At 41.7% G+C, this 15,147-nt stretch overlaps 1 protein-coding gene across 1 annotated transcript in view; it reads right to left on the bottom strand.

Moving 5' to 3' along the window:
- Window positions 1–3,355: 3,355 nt before the first annotated feature.
- LOC143327443 (acid-sensing ion channel 1-like) overlaps window positions 3,356–15,147 on the bottom strand; it is a 47,416-nt gene continuing 35,624 nt past the window's right edge. The window contains exons 3-10 of the mRNA XM_076741785.1: window positions 10,820–10,970; window positions 10,466–10,593; window positions 8,708–8,858; window positions 8,530–8,586; window positions 7,819–7,972; window positions 7,107–7,198; window positions 6,934–7,013; window positions 3,356–6,478 (exon numbers count right to left, since the gene is read on the bottom strand). Of these exons, the coding sequence (XP_076597900.1) occupies window positions 6,359–6,478; window positions 6,934–7,013; window positions 7,107–7,198; window positions 7,819–7,972; window positions 8,530–8,586; window positions 8,708–8,858; window positions 10,466–10,593; window positions 10,820–10,970 (933 nt within the window). The 3' untranslated portion in view covers window positions 3,356–6,358. The remainder of the gene's footprint in view (window positions 6,479–6,933; window positions 7,014–7,106; window positions 7,199–7,818; window positions 7,973–8,529; window positions 8,587–8,707; window positions 8,859–10,465; window positions 10,594–10,819; window positions 10,971–15,147) is intronic.

Raw genomic sequence — 15,147 nt, 5'->3', positions numbered from 1 at the left:
TGATTTACTTCCTGTGGTGGAAAGTATAGTGCATCCACTCGAGTGCTGTACATTAGTGCAGATTTGAGGTACTTTTACCTTACTTGAGTATTTCAATTATGTTCTACTTTATGCTTCAACTCCATTTGAGGGAAATACTGTACTTTTACCCCACATTTATTTGACAGCTGCAGTTACTAGAGATTTTACAAAGATAACTTGTTCAGTGTATAAAATATGACTCTGCACCACAGATTAAACTAACAGTACATAAAGTGGTAAAAATGTGCTTCACCATTAAAAAGCAGCTTACAAGTTTCAGTGCATCATGCTTGAAATACTTCTGTACCCTCTGAATGCTGAACTTTTACTTGTAATGCATATTTTTGTTGTATTGCTACTTTAATTTAAATACACTGTAATCAAATATACTGTATACAATAGTATGAACTTATGAGAGGGACCAATCTGTTTTCTGAATACTTTTATACACAAAGTACATTTTGTCAATAATACTACTTAAATACATTTTTAAATGCAGGACTTGGACTTATATTTAAGCATTTTTCTATGGTGGTCTTGTTATTTTCACTTAAGTAAATGATCTGAGTACTTCTTCCACCAATGCCACCACACTCTGAGACACTTTGTAAAGTCACCGTTCAGTCCTTGAACTCTTTCTGCTCTGCTTTCTATTTATGTGCCTGAAATGTGCTGGAGGAGAAAGTTATTAGAACAGCTTGGCATCGCTAGATCCTGGGCCCACTTCATGATACTTGTAAATTTCCCCTACATTCCCTCCCAGCTCCACAATAATAAGGACAGTTCAGGATTATCTGCCCAATATTTGACAGTAGTATGTACAGTATAAACAAAATAAAAGAGGGCCCAGAGTACGTCCTTGAGGAACCCCATAATCCATATCCACAAAGCTGAAGTCAAACGTCAAGCATGTCACTGCAGGGAGCCACACATTTCTAAAGTCTGTTGACTAAAACGCCATGATCAGTTATATCAAACACAACACTCACATCTAACAGAGTGAAGACAGCCACATCATCAAGATTCAAGGTTCAAGGGTCAGCTTTATGATCATTATACAACACGGGATTGCACAATGGAATACAGTTGTAGCCCTCTCAATGCCACATGCACAGAACATTTACCAACAAAAAGGCTCTTTTTAAAGCTTTGTTTATTAACAAATACTTTAAACTAGAATAAGACGGGCAATAAAATACAACATAGAAATAAAAGTAGAATAAAAAGAGGTAATAAACATATACACGAAAAATAAATGTGCATATAAGCAGACCACCATAACAGAGTAGTTAAATGTAGATTCACCCATTTATTTATTTACAGAGTAGATTGCAGAGGATGTTGTGGAGTCGAGGAGTCTCAGCCTGAGGAAAGAAGCTGCTCGGTGGTCTGGTGGCACAGCAGTGGAGGCTTCTGTATCTCACCAGGCGGCGGCATGGTGAACAGGCTGTGGCTGAGGTGGGGGCTTTCGTTTAGTATCCTCTGGGCTCTGTGCAGGTGATGTTCTGGGCCGGTTAATCACCCACAGAGCTCTCCTGTCCTGGGCCGTGAGCATCCCAGGCCAGTGTGTGATGTTTCCAGTCAGGATACTTTCTGGCGCTCCTCTGGAGAAGCTAACAAGAACCTAGCATGCAAAGTTTACCTTCTTTACCCGAGTGGATATGAGTGACGTCCATGACAGATTCTCTGTGACGCTGATTCCCAGGACCATAAAACTTTACTTGCTGCATCTCTGCTCCACTGAGGTAGACAGTGTAAGTTTTTGCCTCCTTTATCCCAAAAACAACAACCTGCTCCTTGGTTTTGTTGACATTGAGCAGTGGGTTGTTCTCTGCACACCACCTTGTCAGATTGTTCGTTTCCTCCAGTCTCTTTGTTGTTTGAAATCCAGCTCGTGTTGTCCAAAGACTTTACAACAGAGTTCTCTCCATGTCAGGTGTTGCCGTTGTGGGTGTACTCAGTGAACAAGAGGGGGCCGAGGATACAGCCCTGAGGGGCTCCAGCAGCAGAGTGGAGGCGGTGTGACCGCCAATCTGAACTGTCTTCCTTCTGAGGAAGTCCAATATCCAGATGTAGATCATAGTTGTCAAGGCCAGAGTGCTGAAAGGTGTTTCATTGCTATGATTTGTCCAATAACCAGATTGGAATTTTCCTTATGAATTATTGGTTTTCAGATGATCATATAGTTGCAGTCTAACACGATCAGTGAACCTGTTTCAGAGATGTGTTGAATCAGCTTTGTTGTCGTTTGTGTGCTGTTTAATTGTATAAGTTAGAGGTATTAATGAAGTTGTTGTCCAACCCATTTCTATCAACGGGAGCAGACTAAATACTGGAAACACCTCTCATGATAACACTAAAATAAACTGGAACTAAACAACCTAATATTATAATAGTATTTTTATTGTACGGTATTGCTGTCTGTACTGTAGCACTGTGGATTTGTCTGATTAGTGGCACACAAGCATTTCTATTAAATGTCTCTAAATGTTTCCTTGCTTCCTCCATAGGACACTCACATGATGTAGGTTATGTTGATCTGATTTTTTTCACTCTGCAAAATATAGCTGGCACATTAAAAATCAGAAGAGCAACCACAGAGAGTTCACTGTGGGGGAAATTATTTGGTCTGGAGGGCTCAAACAAAAGAGGACCCTGTTGCATAAGAGTTGGAACGACTAAGAGAAGAGGGGATGTAGGAAGGCACAAAACTCCACATTCAGCAGTCTAGTTTCTATGAGCAAGCACTAAACTGAGGAAATACAGCTTACTGCTTATATCTCCACCGCAAACAGTATCACAAAGTCACAAGGGCTTCCTCATGTGATTTCATTTCAGTTCTCCTACATTCACTCAGGAGCCGTGATGACATATTGGGGGCCCATCCTAAGTGGACAGGCTCACCCACCGATTACAAGAACCTGTAAGAGAAGAGCAAATGAGGCACAAGCAGAAGGCCAGAGGGCTGTCAGACCAGCATCATTATTATTCATCCTGAGTGGGGACTTATTTTTCTGGCAAACCACATTTAACTCAAATCGACAAATGTGAACCTCACGGTGGCAATAAATGAAAGTCGAGGGATTGCCAGAGTACTTACAATACATCACCTGGGAACCATGGATATCTGTAAAAGTATTTTATGGAAACTGATCAATAAGCTGTTATGATATTTCTTGGAGGACCAAAGCAGTGGACCGACTGATACTGCCAACCGGGGAGCCACATCGCAAGCATGGCAGAAAATGTTAAACAAGTGGAAATCTGCACCTGCTTGTGGGTCCCCGTCTATCCCCCAACATGAGCTTAAATGATGACACAGAACGCCTCGAAGTGAATAAAAGTTACATAAAGTTAGCATTTAATCTTTAATATAACAACTGCTTCAAGTCCATTGTTTATGTATACATCAGCAGACTAAAGTAATCACCTTCTCATATCTTAAATAAAAACGGAAATTCAAAAATGGAGGCAAAAGTAGAACAAAACCTGAAAGCATGGCGGCAGGAGGACCTCTGAGATGCATGACCTCATGCGGTGGACGCTGAAAAACGACAATCCAGCTGTTTATTTTCATTTACTGATGGATACAGTATAAGCAGCTGTGCCTGTAGCAATACAAAAAGAAGAAACAGCCTCATACTCATATTGTCTTTGATAAATATACTTTTCGTATGTACAGAAAAACCGAGACGCGCAGCTAGCCTATAGAAAATAAATACAACAAATACAACATTCGACAGATCAAACTACTCTACTACAGTAAGGTTATTATCAATAGTTGTTGCAATATTTACACTACATTACAGTTGATGGTATGATTGTGCTTAATAACACTACACAGCTACACGCTATACAAATCCCATAATATAGAGCTCAATGGGAAGGAGTGCAAGTAGATGAACTCCAACAGAATGTCGTAAAATGGTTTTTGTAAACAGAGTCAGAACACACACAGCATATGAGACAAACCTTCAACATGCACATGACATGTTTACAGCCTAACCGATAACAGATACAGTGTTTTGGACACGAGGGGCAGCATTTCCAATTTTCCTTTATCGGCTTCTGAATGAACGCACGCAGCTAAATACATGCTCACGGTCTGCAGCCAGACACACAGACGGACGATGGCACAAACTGCAGTCAGACGTGCGGATTAACTGTTCATCGATGGACCACATTTAAGACACCTACTGTACAGTGGCACATGCAACGTAGAGCCCTAGAAGATGGCAAAACACATTCAACATATTTATACTCATTGATTTTTATCTCGCCATGTTAACACACCAGAAGGTAAAATCCCTTAGACGTGAAGAAAGCATCTACATGTCGCCCACATGTAAAAATGTATGACATTCCCTTAAATTAGTGTCTGATTTGTACTCTTGCAAGGAAATCTGTCTTAATATATTCAATTCCTTCTGACATCTACAGTATGCAGTGATTGCCACTGAAAGGAAATCATAGAGTATGTAGCACCTGGCTGACATGGAAAAGAGCTTTTTAAATATTTTATTCATAATGTGCACACTGAATGCTGTTTCTGTGTATCCATACGTGCCTTTTTCATGTTAACATACTTGTTTTAGCCAATTTGCCGTACAGTCTTAAAATACTATTTGTGTTTCATCGCAGAAGTTCCACATTTCGCTCTATTTAGCAGAGAGTTACATGAGAAGATTGATACCACTCTCATATATGTTTAATATAAGGATACTGCTAGCAGCCGGTAAGGTTAGCTTAGCATAAAAACTAGAAGCAGAGGGAAACAGCTAGCCTGGCTCTGTCTAAAAGGAAGAATTTCAACTGAAAATGTGGCTATGAGGTGGACTATTTCTTTGCAGGGCGCGGTGACTTCTTGGACGCTGTTAGGTCAAGCCAGGAAGTCACTAATAATACATCAAATTGTTGTTTTTACTCTTTAGTTTGCATGCAGATGAAACAAATGAGATATAATGTGTTCATTTGAGAGCTTTAAATGTGGCGTAGCCATGCTAGCTGTTTCCCAGTCTTTGTATTAAACTAAGCTAACTGGCTGCTGGTTGTAGCTTCATATTTTACAGAGGTATCAATCTTTTCTAAGTTTCTGCCAGAAAGCAAACAGGTTTCAGTCCTAAAGGTCAAATTATTCTCGATTCAGTTCAATACACTGAGGGGTTTCGCTGCTACAGCCTTTCTTGATTTCGTATAACCAGTAGCTTATGGTGGCTAATGTTAGCTTTTGTCAGCAAACTGACTTTCTGACTGTCCTACTTGTGGTTCTTTCACACTATGTCCTAGCACTTATCATCCTGGAATCTTCCCTTTGGCCTAATTGTGGCCTTTTCCACAGCAGACATGTTGACTTTTCATAGCAGGAAAAAAAAGCACAGCTGAGACTAATAACATTGACAACGGCTCTGTTGTGTTCCAGTCCAGTCAGCCATGAGAGTGTGACAGTGAGACGGCATGCACAATACCAGGAGCCTGAAACTGAAGCAGCTAAATGGACTTCAGCCATCATTAATGTTATTATTTCCACCTGTGCTTTTCCTGCTGTGACAAGTCTGAATGTCCTCTGTTGAAAAGGCCTGCGTCTGCTGTTCAGCAAATGTTACTGGGCTCGCTTTAATGCCAGCTTTTCTGCTCATTTCCATGCAAGAAAATGACCTTTTTGTTATTAATTTGCTTGGCTTGTAAATTCTTCAGGGCGCTGCCACCCTTGCAAGATGAGGTAGTATAGTGTATTAGCAAAATGCTCAGGTTTTTAACAAGGGAAGACTGTCATAAGATGAGGTTGTTTGACATGAAAATGAAAAAGGGAAAAGAGTCCAGAACAGAAGAGTGATGAAAGCAAACTGCAACAAAACTGAAAAGAACACGAATGTACTGACGTGTAAATTCTTTAAAGAAAATGAACTAAAATGAGAGAAAATGAGCTTGTCACATGGATTATTTTACATAAAAAAACTCAAATAACAAACACCACCACACGGCTGGGATTTCTAATGCTGATTGACAGAAGGACCGTAGCTGAGTTCATGCCCCCATTTACTGTATCTGTTACTATGTCTTGAAAAGCTGTTTTACAGATGACCATGCAGTTATTCTGACATTTCTGAATTCATCACAACATGTTGATCACTGGATTCTGCTGCCCTGCCGTCTGTGTGGCTTCTTCTGACGTCAGCCACATGCCCAGTTCACCTCGCCGCTCACAAACCTTAACCAGGCACAGTTCAGACACTTTCTCTGTTATTCCGGCAGTCTGACAAACTGCAATGAACAAAGTCCACAAATACCGCTCAGGGACGAGAGGCTGCAGCGGCTCCGTCCTCGCGGCTGCAGAAGCCTAGTGAAAGTTACTGACGTGACACTTGACATCGTCTAAGCTCAGCACTGTTCCCTGGTCGTTGTTGTTGTTGTGCTTGTGCTTCTTATCGGAGCAGCGACACAGCTTGTACTTTATCACCTGAGTAAACAGAGAAAGCCACCACGATCAACAACCAATCCCGGCTCAACGGGGATTGTAGGAAAAGGGAGACAACACGTATCCGATCAAGGATTTCAGAAATGAGGTCAAATCTCCACAATGCCGTTTGAAATGGTTCTCATTATTTTTGGATCTGTATGATTTGAAAGTTTTATTACTGTTTCAAAGCTGTTTTTTTTTCCCCACTGCCAGGAAAAATGGGAGAACACAGTCTCTTTCTGCGATGGCCTACATCCAGTTGAATTTAAACACACAGAGTCTAAAATGAGCACATATGCGCATAAAGAAACACCATGTGTCCATTCCGAAGTGCTCCTATGGCTGCAAAACACCCAGAAAAACAGAGGACATGACGGCAGCCTCATCTCTGTCTAAAGTACTTACATGCAGCAGGATTGTTCTTGTATTTAATCACTTTCCTGAAGGAGTCTCACCTCATAAAGGTAGTCAAAGAGCTCCAGAATGGTGAGTATGCTTGCCCCAATAAAAAGTCCCATCTGACCACCGATATCACCTGGAATGAGAAAATGGAAGCACATGAAAAACATGATCTAATACAGAGACAGACAGTGAGCTCAATATTTACTGGAACTCCATAAAGCTGTACCTAGAAGTCCGGCCACTTCGTAAGCCTTCTTCTGCTCAATAGTTTCATAGTTGAGAGCCTCAAAAAAGATGTCTAAAACCAGGATGTTCTCCCTGTGGAGAAAAGTCACAACATTCATAACCTGCTTTAAGTCACCTTTTCAGCACTAATACGCAGCAAAGAAACCTATAAAAAAAAAAGGTTTACAGCTTACTATAATGTGGTTGTAAGCGGATATACGTGTTAATTAATGTATTTATCAACAGCTATGAACCATAAAGGAGGCTGGTGTATGAACAGATGATGAGTGACGGTATAATAGAACACAGTTGTAGTAAAAATGTCTTCATGTGAGAGGCTACGACTGTTCCTTATATCTGTTTATAACGACACTGTAATGAGTTATAAACCATTTATTAAATGTTTACATACTGCGTACAGATGTTAAATAGCTACATTAACATTAGCAACATTATCAGTATATTCCTTTTTGTGCTTTGTTTTTCCTTTAAATATCATTATCAATCAAATATATGTGTAATATGTAATGTATGTAATATGTGTGTAATCATGTATGTGACATTGTTTTCTTTCTTTTTTTTAATTTAAAGCAAAAAAAAAAAAATTTGCATGGTAAACAGAAACTAAACCTGTGTCCTCTTGGAATGTAATTTACATGACGTGTATATAAAAAAGAAATAATTACGTGTATTAAAGTATGGTTGATCCTTACTTTATGTACTGCTCAGATTTGTTGTATTTCTTTGCGAGATATTTGGCGGAGGCCTTGCTGGGGATCTTGACAAAGGACAGCTCTTTGCTGTATCTGGTCATGTTGCACGGCGTCTCGCACACACAGAAATCATTGTCTCTCTCCACCAGGAAGTCTGCAGAGAGGAAAACCAGAGCCGAGCTTGACCTTTTGAACACCGTCATGAGATGATGATGTGTGTGTATGTGCGTGTTTGTGGTTATGTTTCTGTATTTGCGGGGTCCCAACACTAGAAGCCCACTCACAGTATGGGGTCCGACAGCATCATGGAGACTAAAACGCTGGACCCCATAACGTACATCATTAAATTTTAGGGTGAAGACCTGGGCTGAGGTTAGGTTATGATGAGGCCTCCAGGGAAATGAATGTAAGTCTACGTAATGTCCCCACAAGAGATGGAAATGAATGTGTGTGTGGCCATGTATTACTCATGTTGTGGGGACATAAATCTGTTTATACAGTCACAGTCTGGGGACTCGGCTTCCTTATAGGGACAAAATGTCTCCATAATGTAATCATTAAATGTTAGGGTGAAGACTGGGTTAAGGTAAGTCTCCAGGAAATGAATTTAAGTCTATGTAACGTCACAACTGTGTGTGCATGTGTGTCTGTGTGTGTCTGTATCAGCTCCTTAAAGAGTCAGACCAGACGTGGACAAAGTCTTTGTCTTACCAAGAGCTGGGTCAGCACATTCTTTGTACAGCTCGGGGGTGCAGTACGGTGCGTCGCCTGGAGCCAAAGCAACACACACTCACATCTATTAAACGACTTTGAAGTGCCTGCAGTAATTTTTCACTGCAGCATCGTTGATGTAACTCGGGCACAACATGCAGAGAGACGCGTTTCCTACCAGGCATGTGCACCATGCGACAGTTGCAGTTGTCCACCAGGTAGCGCGTTTCGCAGTCAATGCGACAGGCCGTGATGCTGTAACTATCAAAGAAGTCTGAATCCATGGCCGTCACCTTACAGTCACCCCAGGGTGGAGGAAGATAGATCAGCTGCAACGACCACACGTCACACATCACCTCAGTTATTACACACAAGCAAAAATAAACGCGTAGGAATTAAGATTAAATGTTTTACAAAGACTGATATGAAACAACAGCAACAACAAACATTCCATAAAAGCAGGATGAGATTTATAAATAAAGTCAGACGATCGCACAGGTTTTAGAGAAACTTCAGGTTGGACAAACTTATTATGAGGACAAAATGAGGGGCAATAAAGGTGAGCATGGAGCAGAAAATGAGTTACTGGAGACCAAACAGAGATAATATATCAGTGCATCATTAGGTGATTAGTTCATAGATATGTGATTGTCTGACCTCTCATGCTTCTTGCCCTGTCAGACTTGTTGTAGCAACGTTGCCACACTCCCATATCTCAGCATTACGTTAATGAGTACAATGCTCACGTAACCATTACAAATGATGGCTGTTAAGCTGTAATAAACCAATAAACAATACTTTAAAGGTCCGGAAATGTTTTTTTCCTTCCCTTAATCTGACCATAAGTGATGTGATCCCACAGGAACAGAACATTGGAACCGTTGTGGTTATTTTACTGGATCTCCCTCCTTCAGGTTTATAAGCCGTTCACTTTGATCTGCAAATAAGCAGTAACTGAAATCTGAGTCGGGTCTCGTCTCCTGTGCGGTTCCTCTGAGGTGGAACGAGTTTCCAAACTCGATTCAGCAGAATCTCTTCCTGTCTTAAAAAGTCTCTTGAAGAACTACATCTTCTGAGAGTACTTACTCGCCTAATGTGCTCCTTCTCTATCTGTCAGTCCTCATCTCTCTCTCCCAGAGGAAAATTTAAGGTATATTGCACTTATATGTTACTTGATGCACCTGCAGCCTTTGACTGTAGAACCGAGCGCTGAGGCTCTTCTTCTCAAAGGCGTCTCCTTGATCTACTGTGGCTTGGATTGAATGTCATTTTTGCACGTCACATTGGACAAAAGCGTCTGCCAAATGACTAAATGTGAGTGGTTTGAAGTAGCCAGGGCTCAGGCGGAAAAAGGCGATGTCATGTACGTCCTTGCACCAATCAGAATTTAGCACTTAAATCAATACAGGGTGACAGCTGTGAGGTTGCTGCTTATGTTGCCAGGCCACTGTCAATCAAATCTGATCAACCAACACCCACACAGCCCTGAGGAAGAAGAGTAGCTGAGTGTTAAACTCTTCAAGGATCAGTGTGTAGGATTTAGTGACACCTAGTGGTGAGGTTGCAGATTGCAACCAACTCGATACCTACGGAGAACCTACGGCAGCTATGAAAAATGTAAAAGGTTCTTCAGAGCCAGTTTTGGTTTGTTTGTTCTTGGCTACTGCCCAAACACGGTGGACTCTGTGGATATATAGAGTTCAGTCTGAGGTAACAAAAACACAACAAATCTTATCTTCAGATGATTATACACTGATGAAAACATATCTATAAATATTAGATTCCCTTTCAGCCACTATGGTCCCATAAATCCTACACACTGGACATTTCCTAAATAATAACTAAGGATGCTTTTCTTACAGAGACGAGCTTATGATTTCAGAGACTTAAACAAATGCTACATGTATAAAGATGATCAAAGTGCTGGAGTTTGTACCCTCTGTTCCTGGCAGGAAACAAACGTCTGAAACCCGGGCGCCACTCCGAACCCCAGCTGGTCAATGAAGGACGGCTCGTCCTGACTGTGGATCTGAACTTTGACCCCGGCTTCAAATGACGTCTCATCTGCAGGAAGTCAAAGTATGTGGGATCAGAGCAACACACTGAAAATGAGTCTCACTGATGGATCCAGGCACTTGGAATTGGTTTGGTCTTTGAGTTTCACACTCTGCAGTATGAACCCCCCCCCCCCCCCCCCCCACACACACACACACACACACTCACACTGTTAGAGAGTGACAGATAACCACATCTGCCAGACACTGATTGAAGTAAATGATGTCCTCCTCACCTGTTTCTCCCCAGACAGGCAGGTATTCATCCTGCTGAATATCCAGCATGAGCTCCAGTCCATTACCCATACCTCCCTTGGTGGTGATCAGGGGAGGGCGTCCATCATCGCCGGCGTTAAAGGTGTAACACTTCCCGTAGCGAGTGAACACCTGAGAGACACGTAAGAGAGATTTTTTTTTTTTTTTTTTTTAGTCACATAGCTGCATAGCTGCAAAAGGTTTCTTAACAATGCTTATCCACTGGGGGTCAGTGTTTGACTTTCTGATGTGTGTGTGTGAGTGTGTGAGTGTGTGTGTGGACATGTGTGTATACAACAGAGATAGTATGAGAGAAAATGTGTGACAGAAAGAAAAAGAGGTGAGACGAGGAGAGTGGAAGAGAAAAAGGGAGAAGAGGAAAAAGAAGTCCTCCCGTGGGCTCACTATCAGCCCAGTGAGGAGATGGAGACTGGCAGACTAGTGATTTAACATTCCCTCACATGCTCTTTATGGTACTTATAATGGACCTGATGTTACCATGGAGACCAAGCATCCCAGCCAGGAAGAATGTAGCCTTAATTTTTAAGGAAAGCCAAGACACTGATGTTAGATTGAAGCCGTGCGACATAGCAGCCGAAGCACACATGACATGTTTAAACAGCCATGAGTGCACGACAGACGGGAACATATCAATATGGAGCCGTCCTTGGCGAAGAGCTAATCTTGCATTAAAGCGTTTAGCGTTGTATGAGTCACATAAACCGTGCAGGGAGAAAGAGTGAGAGAGTGGGAGAGCAGGGAGCAACGGAGAGCAAGGATGCAAAGTGAAAGAGACAGAGGGCGAAAGAGAGAGAGGGAGTTTAGCTGCTAACGCTTGGAGCAGGCTATTGTTCAGCGTTATGGCACAGAATGACATATCTATGATTAGAAAGAACAAACCAACCAAGTAATTGTTGAGAAAGAGTTTGGGTCCTGCCAAGGGCAGTTTAAACATCTCAGCCATCTATCAAGTCAGCAAGAGACTGCTGGTTGCAGAAGCAGACATCAATCTGAGCGGGGAAACCAAATTCAGCACTATGAAGAAAGGCAAATGAAAGGCACGGCGAGCCACAAACAACGCGTGTGCGCACACTGAGCCTCACACTGACAAACCCAGAGGCAGTGTTTCTTTGAGAGGAAATGTTTGTTTCACGTGAACAAGACTTAAGAGTCCGCGGAAGCTGCTCTGTGAGGCTAATCCTAAGGCACCAGTATACTTTATCAGCACTGCTTGTCAGATAGCCCCCCCGCCCCCACCATTTCTTAACCAATCCTGCATTACTTCAAGCTGTGATGGGCCGGCTGTGCAGAGGTGACAAAGGGGCCAGGGTTTGAACAAATGCGACAGTCTGTCCATGGGTAATGAACTTCAAGTTTCCTCATTGGCTGTTGCTGTTCAGTCCTTTAGAGTAAGGCGAGGACAGTCCTCGATTTGGTCCTCAGGAGCACACTGACCACACACAGTCCAGCCTTATATGCCTCGACATTTTTCATGCTCACAATTAGTGCAACACTATAAATTGCTTCCAGGAGACTGAAAATGTAACTGCTCGTTAACAATGCGGGTCTCCTCCTTCTCTTATGATGGATGGTTTCTCACTCCACCTTTAAGTGTGACTACTACTATGAACACTCTTCTGACCTGGTTGAACAACACGTCGTACCAATGACTTCTATTGGAGCATAATCTGTCTCTTAGGCATAGTGATGCTTTAGCCATATGCTAATATCAGCGTGCTAACATCCTCACAGTGCTAACATGCTGAGGTTTTGGTGTAAGGTTTAATATGTTCAACGTGTTTGCTAATTTGCAGTAAACACAGAGCACAGCTGAGGTTATTTGGACGTGTCGACTCTTATTGGGACAAATGTGAGCCTTGTGGTGGCATCACACTGTCCTCTGGGGAAAATAAATGTCTGCACAAAATGTTATAAATGAGAACTTTAACCTTTAGATGGCGCTACATCAAAAATCAAGGGATCTCCAAATCACCCAGGGACCATGAAACTTCATGTCAATCCCCTTTATAGTTGTTGGGATGCTTCAGTCTGGATTAATGTGGTGGACTGACTGACAAGCAGACCTACAATGCCATCCCTAAAACTAAGCAGCTAGCATAGCTAAAAATCATGCAGTAAGCACTGGTTGAACTACTCAGTCTTTTTGTTCCTTTACACGCTCATCAACCTGCTGCAGGAAGCTTTCACTGAACATTCATTCACACTTATTGATCGTTTAACATCTGTAAGAACTAACCGAGCTGTCAGAGAGGCGCTGCCCTTTCTTCACAAATGAAAGCATAAATGTGTCAGATCATGCAGTGGCTGCACTTACTGTACTTCATAAATAAATCAATGATGACATAAGCGTTGAATCCACGTGTATGACGGTGGCACGGTGTTCACCAGCGTCTTGATCGATACACAGAAGTGAGGAGATGTCAGGTTAGATTTGCTATCTGCCTCTTGTTGGGTACTTGATATTGTGTCAGAGGTGGTAGGAATAAAAACATCAAACATGTATAATGCACAAAGTCTGCACAGCATGCATACTGTGGCTGCGTGTTCGGCTTGTTATAAAGAATGAATAAATTATTGTGCATGTATGAAAAATGTTCTGTGCAGCAGGAATCATATGGAGCATGAGGGCAGTGTTAGGACCAAGAGAAATTCTGCCTTCTGAGTGAAAGTTCAGTTTTCTTGTTAAGTGTGACATGTATACACTTTCAACACCCTTTTGCTGCCATTAAGGCACTTCAAATAATCCCTTTTCCCACAGAATTCAATACATTACTTACTGACTGCAGTTTACACTGGCTATAATCTTCAGAGCTCTGTGATCAATAAAGCTGTCACTCACACTCAATTTGCCATGTATTGAAAAGCACTCAACAGAGCTCTACTGTAATTAATCATTATGCACATAATTATGCATATCTGTTTTTAGAGCCACACCAGATTCTCAAAGAACCTCTGAATCAAACCCATGCACTTTCCCCATCCATTTAGTGAGATCTTCAGTCTTTGCAATCTGTCCGCTGCTAAAGGACGTCTCAGTAGGATAAGTTCAATCCATTAGTGCTCTGTTGTTTTATGGCAATGTTTTGAAAGACTTTACAGCCATCTTGGCTAAGTGCAAACACTTTCACTGTTTTTATAGTGTACACTTAAACAGCTATCACAAGGATAATGCTATTTAAATGCAACAGCGAGCAGACGGCAGCCCACGGTGACCAGCACTAAAATATATAGGCTACACATGTGATGCGTCCTATTGTGCAGCCTGTGTAATTTAGGACTGTAATCCAATGTCAGCTGACCTGGAAAAACTATACTGGGCACCTTCATACATGAATAAACTTCATGAAAATAAATAAGGGATTAATATTAATAAGTCTAAGCATCTGCAGCCGCGCTAGCAGCTCTGTGAGGTTGTACTTATATGCAGTGGTGCTTTAAAAAAATACTAATATCAGCATGCTAACACGCTCACAGTGCCAGATGCTTAACAGGTTTATCGTGTTAGCATGCCTAGTTTTCAGAATGATCACTAAATGTACAGCAAAGGCTGTCTAGTTTTGCAAGTATTTGGTCATAAAGCAAAGAACTGGGTAAAGCTAAATTTGGACCTGATGACTGTGTTGGAAAGTTTAAGACACAAAATAAATTGCCAGGTTCTAATGATATGTTCTTGTGTTAATTATTCATTTATCTCTTGTTACATAAACAAATAAATTATGATGATAAATTATAAGATCAAATGTGATTTGGGGTGACGAGCTAACCCCAATCATCATATAAACCTCACCTATCTGATAGCTAACTGTTAGCTAGCAGAGAAATACCATAGTTGGAGGTTTAAGTTTGGATTCTGCAAACAAATAATTGCTTACATTTGCAAATAATGAGGTTTATTCACTTAACCGTAACATGGGTGAGGGCAGTGTGGGTGGAGGTGAACGGTCCTCTACAGCTCCATATTGCTCCATTTTCCCATTTTTGAATGAAAATGAAGTGAAATTGAATCACCAAAGTCATCAGGATACATCCTCTGGGAACCATGAATGTCTTCACAGAATTCCACGGCACTCCTCAAGCTCTTCAGATGTTTCCTGTCTAGACCAAAGAAGTGGACTGACCGACAAACAGATGCCGTTCCTGCTAGCATGGCCAAAAGCCCGACCCCCCCACATGATTACTCAGACAGCCTACAGTGTGTGTTAAAACCATAGGAAAAGATCTGCAAAGCTATACCCAAACAAAGCCAGCGTCGTGCGCTCTGTGAAGGTGACTGATTACAGTTTACTTT

Source organism: Chaetodon auriga, chromosome 10 (genome assembly GCF_051107435.1).
Source record: "Chaetodon auriga isolate fChaAug3 chromosome 10, fChaAug3.hap1, whole genome shotgun sequence".
Classification (NCBI taxonomy): domain Eukaryota; kingdom Metazoa; phylum Chordata; class Actinopteri; order Chaetodontiformes; family Chaetodontidae; genus Chaetodon; species Chaetodon auriga.
Note: the sequence above shows the minus strand (reverse complement) of the source record. Positions and strands in the feature narration are given on the sequence as shown.